The following is a 12,198-nucleotide window of genomic DNA, read 5'->3' as shown; positions in this document are numbered from 1 at the left end:
TCCGCTACAGTGGCGTTACCTAGGGACAGGGTGGCACCAGATCTATACCACATGGTGTTTCTGTACTCCCGTGTCCATTGATAGTCACAGTCAGGGACACAGTCTGCTACACAGGTGATGCGAGGAATAACTGCCCCCTGCTCAACTTCTAGGACAGTAACATTGGGGGAGAGGCCAACTGAAGATCCAGGTCCATCTAAGGAAAAAAATGATTAACAGAACCCTTCAAAGACATACTAGTTCAGACAGTGTTTCTTGATAAATAGAACTGACCTTAACTTTTAAGCAAAAAGACTTGTGAAATTTTTTTTCTCTGTGTATATGTAGAAAGTATGAAATTTAAGTATGCAGGCTAAAACACTTCAATTTTTTTTATGTCTCTCAGAATTTTTAAAATCAAAATCCTGAAAGGCTTTAATGGTGTCAAACATGTAAAACAATATCAATTTAAAGTTCTTTTAAATTTGATATAAAATGTTAACTTCAAACAAAATGTGACACAGTTTTGGGGCCTTATACCATGGTCTGAATAGAGTAGGGTTCAAACTGACCAGACACCATTCATCTCTTTTTCAGTCAGTTGAAAAAACTATGAAGGATTCAATGAATTCACATAATATTACTTTAATTGTCAATGTCTTAGCATTGTTTTAGTGCCTTGAACTCACACATGACCTCCAATATTGTAGAGGCATTTCTGGTGACCTCCTGTAAAGTGTTATTTCCCCTTTGTTTTACACTGGTGGCCTCCAGTACATACACCCCTGCTTGGTCCCTCGAGACGTTCTCCAGAAATAGATCGCCGTCAGTCGAGAGAACCGTGCTGTTTCCCGCCCTTCTCCAGGCCAGTGTGGCGGGAGGGTTCGCTGACACAGAGCCGTAGATTGTGGCATTCACTCCCTCCTTGTATGATAATTCAGACATAACATTCAGTTCTGGTCCATCTGTAAGGAGAACATATTTAAATCCTTTCTCTAGTACAGCATGTCATATCAAAGTACTGCACTGAGTACTTTTGAAAAATAAATAAATTGTGCATACATGTAATTACTAGGGATCATGGATATCAAAATATTAATTTTCCTTAGTCGAACATTCAATTGCATTATTCAAACGATAGTCCACTATTACGAGCATTTATCATTTTTTTTATATCACAGTGTTTTTGAAAGCTTATAGATTAATTTAAAATAAATCGGAAAATTTGAATGTTATTGGAAATAGGGAATTGTAAACACACACTATACACACCTCCGATGAAAATGTTTTTAATACTGTTTGTTCAATTAATGATTGCCCAAGCTATATATCAACAAGAGATGTTTGTAAAACACTTATGCCCCCCTCCCCCCAAATTGGAATTTTTCCAAGTCCAAGGGGTATAACTCTGTCAAAAATTATGCGATTGTACCCAAAACAGAACTCGACCTAGATATTTATTTGATATATCTGTATACCAAATTTCATTTCAATATGTACAACGGTTGCAAAGAAAATGAATGGAAACGGCAAATAATTGGATTTTTTCTAAGACCAAGGGGCATAACTCTGTCAAAGATGGTGCGATCGTACCCAAAACAGAACTCGTCCTAGATATTTATTTGATATATCTGTATACCAAATTTCATTTCAATATGTACAACGGTTGCAAAGAAAATGAACGGAAACGGCAAATAATTGAATTTTTTCTAAGTCCAAGGGGCATAACTCTGTCAAGGATGGTGCGATCGTACCCAAAACAGAACTCGACCTAGATATTTATTTGATATATCTGTATACCAAATTTCATTTCAATATGTACAACGGTTGCAAAGAAAATGAACGGAAATGGCAAATAATTGAATTTTTTCTAAGTCCAAGGGGCATAACTCTGACAAAAATGATGTGATCATACCCAAAACAGAACTCGACCTAGATATTCATGTGATATATCTGTATACCAAATTTCATTTCAGTAGGTGCAACGGTTTTGAAGAAAATGAACGGAAACTAAGTGGACCGACAGACCGACGGACCGACAGACCGACCGACAGACAGCAGCAAAGCAATATGCCCTCCCTTCTTCGAAGGGGGGCATAAATATTGTCTTTTATGTTAGATTATTGTTTTAATAATTATCGAACTTTAAAACTTCACGGCTATGCAAAAATTGTGTGTTCATAAGCATTTGAAATTCCTAGAGTTTATAAATAAATAATTGGTAGAAGTCAATTATTGAATTAAACAATTTTCATAGTCCAGTAGAGCGTTATATAATTTACTACGTACAATAACAAAAAAGTCAGTGATTGAGAAATAATTATTGAGGTATGTAATTACTGTATTTTCAATATGTACAATGTGGAAAATTATTTATATATAACTGTGACTGTGTTTGAGCTCTTATTTGTCTGAGGACGTACACTATACAGCTGTTTAATTTGAGGTACAACCCTTTTTCAATTTTGAAATGAAAATTTCATTATCACCCCCTTTTCTTGCACTTATTTTATATTCGAATGTTTTTTCATTATTCGATTGTCGGTCCATTCGACTGACATTCAAATAGTCGACTATTCGTTAACATCCCTAGTAATTACACTTGGAAAATTCTTTTGCTTTTTCTAAATAAATTTTTAAAAAATTGTTATTTACTGGAAATTACCCGGTACTGCAAATTTATACATAAGGTAAAAGGACAAATGAATAAGATTGGAGTTCTTGGGAATTAACAACATAAAAATATGATATCCTCTGACAATGTGGAAAGTTTTAATTTTTTGAAATATATATAGTGTTTTTCTATTCAGGATAAAAAAAGAAAACTGACACTGAACTGTGATTGTGACCCCCAGGTAGGACCTGCCAGCAGAATTCTGGGCACTACAACTAAACATGTTTCCATTCTGATTCCTCTTGATGTCAGATATCACCAAGGACTGACCCACTGAAAGAAAACATATAGGTACAGGCATCCAGAAAGTTAGAGTACTAGTAAAACATACAATGTTTGCTTGCAAGACCATATTATAAACATTATGAGATGAAAGACTTCTTCGCACAGATTGTGTGCTAATTAAGTTATAAAGTAACATGAAGCAGATTTTTGTCAAAAGAACCAAAAAAAAAAAAAACAACAACAACATAATTCCTCCATATTCAAATTAAGGTAAAATTCTTTAATTTGCTTTTTTGTCATTGTATCATTCCAGTCTTTTAATCAGTGATAGTAAGATATGAATGATTTGTAAATCACCTCCGCCACTCCAGGAGGCAGTTGTCATTGGATTGGCTGCCACCACCTCACAGGTCAAATTTAAGGTGGCTCCCTCCTCTACCACAGAGCTCCCTCCAACAACTAAATCTGGGTCATCTGTCAAAAATAATGGGTAAACAAAGATTAAAATCAGCTTTTCCCAAGACAACTCTAACACAATAAAGTTTTACTCAGTCTATTAATTCATGTCTCTCAGATAGAAAGAGGCACAAGAGAGAGAAAATGAGAAAAGAGAGAGAGTGAGAGAGAACATCTATTGACTAGATTATTACAAATCCTTGTAACCACTTACAAAGAATATCCCCAAACTGCTTTGTTTTGGTCACTGTTCTATCTCCAGACCCTCTGACAACACAACTGATATTATTCCCCGTGTAATCTCGGTGATACTTGAAGTTCCACTCTTGTCGTGTATAGTAATGATCACCCTAAATATAGAAGAAACTAGAACTGTCCAAACGGGACAAAATACCCCCCGCTGGGTTTTTCAGAAGTAAGTTTTTCCATAATAAAGATATGGAACGGACACAAATTATGGAATTTTTCTTCCAGTGACCTTGACCTTCCCCCAATGACCTTGGGTCAAGGTCATGACACACCCTTAGGTCATGAGCAATCTTAGTGTGGAGTAGTAGATTCTAATGTCCCTCTGTAAGAAAGATATGGAGCGGACACGATTGCGCAGACAGATAGACAGACGGACGGACAGTTAGACAGACAGACGGACAAGGTGATTCCTATATACCCACCCAAACTTCGTTTGCGGGGGGTATAATTAAAATGATCATGCTTGTTTTCTTATCAGGAACTTTCTTATAAGCATATTTGTCTCAGAATATGTTCTTCTACAACCATGCAATTGTAATGTTTGGCTTTAGATCAATGTACAAAATGTTCATTGTTGATGGTTTAATTCCATCTTACAGTGAAACTTGTCTCTTCCATATATTTTTGATTCCTTAGAAATTGAGGGGATTAAACAACAATCCAGTTTACACAATATTTTACCAAACCAAATTTATATCATAATAAGCAAGATTTCAGAATACACAACACCCAGCTTAGACAAACTTTACTGTAGTTCTGTGCAACTTTTCACTACAAAAATTATATTAAACATGGAAATTTCATAGCATTATTGGATCATAGTAATGAGCATTAAATTAAAATGACAGTATATAACAGCATACGGGTGTAAACTTCTAGCCTTACATATTAGGTGGTGTATGAGGTCTGGATATAAGCTTCTTGTCTTACCCAGTATATATTCATCTACAATATGTGGTGTATCAAGCCTTACATAATTATCTACAATAAGTTGTGTATATGCCTTACATATTTATCTACAATATGTGGTGTATCAAGCCTTACATATTTATCTACAATAGCTGGTGTATCAGGACTGAACTCTGTAGAGCCGTTGTACCATGTGATGGACAGAGCTGGGTTTGTGAATCCTCCGTAACAGATCCAGGTCATTCTGTTTCCCTCCACCCCTGTCTCTCGGCCATATAGTGACACTTGATTATCATATGGTCCATCTGCAAAGTTAACATACTGTAGATTGGCAAATAATGATGACGATTTTAATTTTGCTATGTTCACAATTTATCATTTTTCCTCAAAATAAAACCCCGCCCTAGCACCCGTGACCCTGGGCCCATGAATTTCACAATTTTGGTAGAGGACTCAATGCTCATTACAATCATACCAACAGTTTGACTGCTTGATGTCCAGGATTAAAGAAGAAGATTTTTAAAGAATGGACTAAATTTAGTGGTTTTTGCCCCACCCCCAGGCCCCAGCGGGCAGGGACCATGAAATTCACAATTTTTGTTCCCCTTCACCCATAGATGCTATATGCCAAATTTGGTTGAAATTGGTTCAGTGGTTTCAGAGAAGAAGCTTAAAATGTTCAAATGTTAATGCACAACACAAGAAGAACGTGTGTACGACGAACGATGCAAGTTACAAAGAGAGATAGGTCACCTGAGTTTACTCAGGTGACCTAAAAATAAAGTTAAAGTCTATAATCAGTGTCCTGCTTGATTAAAATTAAACTAAGGTTGATTAGAAACCTTGAATATTTATAATTACATGTATGTTGGTTTTTTTACACCTGGAACTGACCAAAAGTGGGACAGGATATAGCAGACAGCATTGATTAACACTTCAAAATATATGATGGACTACAAACAATAAATTTCTGTATATATGATCAAACAGACCATATATACAGCTATTTGATTTTTGTATTTCCATTATTAGTAATCTGTTAAATCTTGCAAAGTAATGTTAAAGTATTACATTTGGCTGCATATTTTTTATGTGTTTTTAGCAGAAAGAAACTTCCCTTAATCCAAGTACAGCGCTAAATCTCTTGCACATAGATACACAAATTAAAACATTAGGAAATGTGTTAAATTCAATCTACGCTAACTTGTTTAAAAATCAATTTCCGTCAAATACCATACAGGCTAAAAATAATACATTAACAGTAATTATTTTACATTTTAAAAAGAGTACTACATGTAATTAGATGTGAGGTACTACTGGAATTTTGCGAGAACCATAGACTTTTACAGGTGACTGTTTAGTTGCACATTTAAATTTGTATTATTTTTGGAGGTAGCTAGAAAATTGATAACAGATAAGAAAATATTTCAAGTGTTCATGAAATAGTGTTAGCTTGGAGCACTGAAATGTGAAAGCCAAGAGTTGAGGGTAGGATGGTTGTTATTTTCTTCAAGGACGTATATGTGCATTGAAATAAACAGTTATTTTCATTGAATCAAATATTGCGCTATATATATTTATATCGTAAAAAGCTTCCATACATTGTCTTAGTGAAAAAGTAAGTCGTCAACTGTAAAAGTCAGCGCTACTCATAAAAAGTCCACTATCTCAATATCAAAAGTAAAACTTACAGAGTACAGTAAATCTCTTTACTTGGGAGAACCTGGAAGAATTCACTAAACCATAACAAAATATTGACTGGCTATTCATTGAACTGTCCACCGTGATGGGCGGGGCTAACAACGTGGTAGTGTATGTCTCTGTCACATTATCGTACACAGTTGTTGTTGTATACAGGGATACGTTGTTGATGTCTGGGTTTATGGGGTTAAAGGAGAATATTCCAATATTTGTGGGTTGATAATGAGTGCGTGACACAGTACAAGAGATATTGACAACATCATTTTCTTCCACGGTCCCTACTCCATCTAAAGTTACGTCAATAACATCAGCTGAAAAAACATAAGACTGCATAAAATTAAAATTAGTTCAGCCTGTAATTTGCAATATCTTACAAACATTTTGATGAATAAATTATTTGACTTAATAAAATTACTATTGTCTGCATAAAATTACCTTGATATGCATCCTTTAAAAAATTTTTTGCATCAGTGTCAGTAAAACAATAAATACACTATAATACATGTACTAACTTTCTAGAAGTTTTCATCAACAACTTCATTTGACAGTAATAGATAAACTGAACTATCAAGGGTTTTTCTGTCTCTTTTTGAATTTAAACAACAAAGTTTACAGTGAAGATCTTACAGGCCAGATGTACGACAGCTATTTTCTCCAGTTCCTGTCCTGTTGCATTCGTAGCTCTACATTTAAGTACTTGATCATCATCGCTCTTGGTGGCATTTTTAATCAGTGTCACAGTATAGGTACCACTGTCATTTTCTGTGTTATTGTAGACAACTGAGGCATATTCCAATGTCAAGGATGAAAGGTCACTTTTACAGGTCAAGGTCAAATTTTCTCCTTCTATTCCATTTATCTGCCAACTACCACCACTAGTTGTATGAACTGCTCCAACTATTTCCAAGGATGGCCGGGCTTTAAAAGAAAAAAAAATTATTTTAATCAAAATCAGAATGTTATATTCATTTCCAAAATACATATTCAACAATGAAAAACAACGGGTATGGTCATGTAGCTGTACATATTCAACTCATCATCTTTTGCAAATTTTAACATTTAGGCCAAGCTTAAAAAATTCTTTGTTTGCAGTTGCCGACCTATAAATTTAAGACTGGGTCGGTAGGTAGGCATTCTTTTTTTTTTTGGAAAAAAAAAATCAGATTTTTGTTAGATAACAATTAAAAGAGGTTTTCATACACCTACTAGACATGAATAAGCTCATCTCTTGTTATAAACCACTGACTGATAAAAAAAACACTGATTGAAAAAAAAAAATCAAATTACCAAAAGGCTAAAAAAAAGTTTGGGTCGGATGCATTTTCAGTGGGTTGGTAGGCAACTGCAAACAAACTTAATTAATTTTATTTTAGGCCTTAGTAGAATGATGAATTAATAAGGTTTGCTTTTTTAGATATTGACAACATAAAAATGTGATATTTTCTGATGAAATTGAAATTTAGTTTTGAAATCTCCTGAAATTTTTTAAATACTGTAAACCAACTTTTATTCATGTGCGATAAATATTTTGCAAAGTTCACGAGAGCCTCATCATTGCCAATATTTCTTGCCATGAACTGATCCTTGAAGTGTATATGTCTATTAACAACATATCCAGAAATGATTGATTGCAAAATTTAATCATCGCAAACTAGTTTATCCCTGGTAAATCACGAAATTAAGTCATCGTGAATAAAAGTTGGTTTACAGTACATATACAATGTACATGTATTTGACTATTTGTATTCACTCTAGCAGAAAGGAAACTAACGCTGAACTGTGATTGTGACCTTCTCGTATGATCTGCCAGCAGAATTCTGGGCACTACAAGTAAAACTGTTTCCATTCTGATTCCTCTTGATGTCAGATATCACCAAGGACTGACCCACTGAAAGGAAACAAGTAGATACAGGCATACAGAAAGTTATAGCACTAGTAAAACATACAATGTTTGTTTGCAAGACCAATATGTATACATTATGTTTGTATGTTGTTTAACATCCCTCTTAAGAATTTTTCACTTGTACAGAGACGTCACCGCTTGTGGGTGGACAGCTGCAAATTTTGTCCTATACTCAGCACTTACGGCCATAGAGCAGCGAGGGATCTCTTTTTGTGCCAGCACCTACTGCGACACGGAAGATGAAACACTTCTGTGGACAAATTGTGTGCTAGTTATGAAGTAATTATGAAGTACAAGTAGTAGATTTTTCTGAAAAGAACCAGAAAACCAAAAAACATCCTCCAGAACTGAATGTCAAATTCTTTAGTTTGTTATCTTGTCATTGTACCAATGTTCTGATCTTATCTTGATAAACCAATTTTTAATTAGGGAGAGGTCAGACATAAATAATATATGTAAATCACCTCCCCCATCCCAGGAGGCACTTGTCATTGGATTGGCTGCCACAACCTCACAGGTCAAATTTAAGGTGGCTCCCTCCTCTACAACAGAGCCCCCTCCAACAACTAAATCTGGGTCATCTGTCAGATATAATGGGTAAACAAATATTATAATAGAATTCTCTTGAGACACCACTAACACAAAAAATTTTCTGTTTTTTTATTGTCTCTCAGACAGAAACCTTAAACGAGAAAGAAATGGGGTGTCAGAAAAAAAGAGAGAACACCTACTGACTAGGGTTCTACAAATCCTTGTATCCACTTACAAAGAATGTCCCCAAACTGCTTTGTTAAGGTCACCGTTCTATTTCCAGACCCTCTGATAACACAACTGATATTATTCCCCGTGTAATATCGTTGATACTTGAAGTTCCATTCTTGTCGTGTATTGTAATGATCCCCCTAAAAACAATAAAACTCGTCTAGTACAAACACGGATATTGCAAATTCATGAATATAGCAAAGTCATTTTGGATTTCTTATATTTTATAATGAATTAAGGATATAGGGAAGTGATTTCATAGGTCCCAGTGACTTCCTTATAAACGAGTTTTGCCGTATTGATGAAATTAACATGATCGTGGTTGTTTTCTTATCAGGAACTTTGTAATTATAAGCATATTTATCTCAGAATACTGTAAACAAACTATTATTCTAGTCGTCTTTTATTTGGGATTCATCAGTTTGAAATCAATCCACGACGATTAATTTTCAAGACTGAGGAAAGATTCTCTACAAATACAAAGCAAAATAAATAGTTCACAGCAATTCATATTCAGGACTTAAAGTGGGTCATGGAACTCACGATTATTTCTTACACACAAATAAATGTTAGTTTACAGATGTTCTTCTACAACCATGCAGTTGTAATGTTTGGCTTTTGATCAATGTACAAAATGTTGATGGTTTAATTTCATCTATGGGTATAAACATCTAGCCTTACATATTTTTCTACAATAGGTGGTGTATCAAGCCTTACATATTTATCTACAATAGATGGTGTATCAAGTCTTACATATTTATCTACAATAGGTGGTGTATCAAGCCTTACATATTTATCTTCAATAGGTGGTGTATCAAGCCTTACATATTTATCTACAATAGGTGGTGTATCAAGCCTTACATATTTATCTACAATAGGTGGTGTATCAAGCCTTACATATTTATCTACAATAGGTGGTGTATCAAGCCTTACATATTTATCTATAATAGGTGGTGTATCAAGCCTTAAGTATTTATCTACAATAGGTGGTGTATCAAGCCTTAAGTATTTATCTACAATAGGTGGTGTATCAAGCCTTACATATTTATCTACAATAGGTGGTGTATCAAGCCTTACATATTTATCTATAATAGGTGGTGTATCAAGCCTTAAGTATTTATCTACAATAGGTGGTGTATCAAGCCTTACATATTTATCTAAAATAGGTGGTGTATCAAGCCTTACATATTTATCTACAATAGGTGGTGTATCAAGCCTTACATATTTATTTACAATAAGTGGTGTATCAAGCCTTACATATTTATCTACAATAGGTGGTGTATCAAGCCTTACATATTTTTCTACAATAGGTGGTGTATCAAGCCTGACATATTTATCTATAATAGGTGGTGTATCAAGCCTTACATATTTATCTACAATAGGTGGTGTATCAAGCCTTACATATTTATCTACAATAGGTGGTGTATCAAGTCTTACATATTTTTCTATAATAGGTGGAGTATCAAGCCTTACATATTTATCTACAATAAGTGGTGTATCAGGACTGAACTCTGTGGAGCCATTGTACCATGTGAAGGACACGGCTGGGTTTGTAAATCCTCCGTAACAGATCAAAGTCATATCATCTCCCTCCACCTGTGTCTCTATCCCATATACATCTAACAACACCCGATCTTCATATGGTCCATCTGCAAAGTCAATAGATTTAAGGTAATTTTGTGTTGAAGATGATGTTTAACTAGTGCTACATGTATTCAATTATGCCATAAAGAATTAGAAATATTTCCAATTTAATTTTTAAATCTTTCATGTATAATATGAGATTTTGAGGAAAGAACCCAAATCACCTTTGAATGTTTTACTAATAACATATTCTGATGAAGTGCTGTCACAAAACGTATCCCCCCCCCCCCCCAAATTGAACATTGTAGAGCGAGGTTGTAGAGTGAAAGAAGTACAGAAATCATCAGTTTTTTGTGTTCTCAACATCTTCAGATGGATTGTGTACCAATATATTTGAACTGTTTTCAGTAGCATTGGATGCTGTTCTGTTCAGATGGCGACCACTTTTTCTGTCAATTTTTGAAACATTTGTTTTGCTTTTTTCGCTTAAAATTCTCACTGTCTAGAAAGTAAGTAATACTAAAGGTATCCGAAAATTTGATAACCGCTTTATTTAATTTTTATAAAGCTTTGAAGTGTTTTATAAAGAAAATAATCATTTCAATCACAAAACTTTATTTAAAAGTTGATGGCGTTTTAACCTTGGACCATGCACACTATCAGTGACTTAAATGACCGCGATTTTTACAAACATATTAAGTTCAAACAATGAAAACCAATCTATTCTGACTTGGATATTCATAACTTATATTTTGGTATACATGTGCCATAATTATATCTTGAACCAATTAGGGCTGTCACGGGTACCCGAAATGACTGCGAACCGCGGAACAATTCATTCGGGTCGGGTATGGTTCCGTTTTTCCGGAATTCGGTTCGGTTCCGATTTGTATAATAGAATTGGTTTTACTATAAAAATGGCGTCAATAACGAGAGATTTGTTAGTACATTGCCATTATAAGGTGATTTAAATAATTTGTTACAATTGTTTTCTAGTCAGGAAACTACTTTAAACTAGTTATAATATTGCTATTTCTAAGATTAAATGAAAATATTCTTTTTTTTCTTAAAAATAATACAAATCATGAGCTTTTATTCCATTACCTACCCGAACCGAAAAACCCGAAACCGAACCTTAAAAAATCAGAACCGACCCGACGAAAATTTTGTAACCGTGACAGCCCTAGAACCAATCATTTTGACAAAAACGCCATTGTCCATGGACTTTTTGGACAACCCTCGTACATGTATTTCGATCTGGTGTACTATCTCAATAGCGGGAGTAAAACTTACAAAATACAGTAAATCTCTTTACTTGGTAAAACCTTGAAGAATTCACTGAACCATAACAAGATATTGTCTGGCTATTCATTGAACTGTCCACCTTGACGGGCGGGGCTAACACGGTGGTAGTATACGTCTCCGTCACATTGTCGTACACAGATGTTGTTGTATACAGGGATACATTGTTGATGTCTGTGTTTATGGGGTTAAAAGAAAATATTCCAAAATCTGTGGGTTGATAATGCGTGTCTGACACAGTACATGAGATATTGACAACATCATTTTCTTCCACGGTCCCTACTCCATCTAAAGTTACGTCAATCGCATCAGCTGAAAAAAACATATGATTGCATAAATTCAAAATTATTTGTGTAATTTGCAATATCTCTAATACCTATATTCGCTATTCCTTAGAGTGCCATCGCTGCAAACCACGACCAAAATGTACGATCCTCTCCCATTCTGGCTGTAG

The 12,198-nt window shown here is 34.7% G+C and overlaps 1 protein-coding gene across 2 annotated transcripts in view; it reads right to left on the bottom strand.

Annotated features, from left to right (window-relative positions):
- LOC134232252 (uncharacterized) overlaps nucleotides 1-12,198 on the bottom strand; it is a 53,664-nt gene that overhangs the window by 8,894 nt on the left and 32,572 nt on the right. The window contains exons 5-13 of one of the 2 annotated variants that reach the window (XM_062714211.1): nucleotides 7,965-8,081; nucleotides 6,821-7,111; nucleotides 6,184-6,504; nucleotides 4,628-4,797; nucleotides 3,549-3,684; nucleotides 3,236-3,352; nucleotides 2,810-2,926; nucleotides 669-944; nucleotides 1-196 (exon numbers count right to left, since the gene is read on the bottom strand). The exon at nucleotides 1-196 is cut by the window's left edge and continues 86 nt beyond it. In XM_062714211.1, the coding sequence (XP_062570195.1) occupies nucleotides 1-196; nucleotides 669-944; nucleotides 2,810-2,926; nucleotides 3,236-3,352; nucleotides 3,549-3,684; nucleotides 4,628-4,797; nucleotides 6,184-6,504; nucleotides 6,821-7,111; nucleotides 7,965-8,081 (1,741 nt within the window). The remainder of the gene's footprint in view (nucleotides 197-668; nucleotides 945-2,809; nucleotides 2,927-3,235; nucleotides 3,353-3,548; nucleotides 3,685-4,627; nucleotides 4,798-6,183; nucleotides 6,505-6,820; nucleotides 7,112-7,964; nucleotides 8,082-12,198) is intronic. The other variant, XM_062714210.1, reaches the window with a different exon arrangement.

This window comes from Saccostrea cucullata, unplaced genomic scaffold (genome assembly GCF_032062105.1).
Source record: "Saccostrea cucullata isolate Sc308-1 unplaced genomic scaffold, CSIRO_AGI_Scuc_v1 ctg1143, whole genome shotgun sequence".
Classification (NCBI taxonomy): Eukaryota; Metazoa; Mollusca; class Bivalvia; order Ostreida; family Ostreidae; genus Saccostrea; species Saccostrea cuccullata.
Note: the sequence above shows the minus strand (reverse complement) of the source record. Positions and strands in the feature narration are given on the sequence as shown.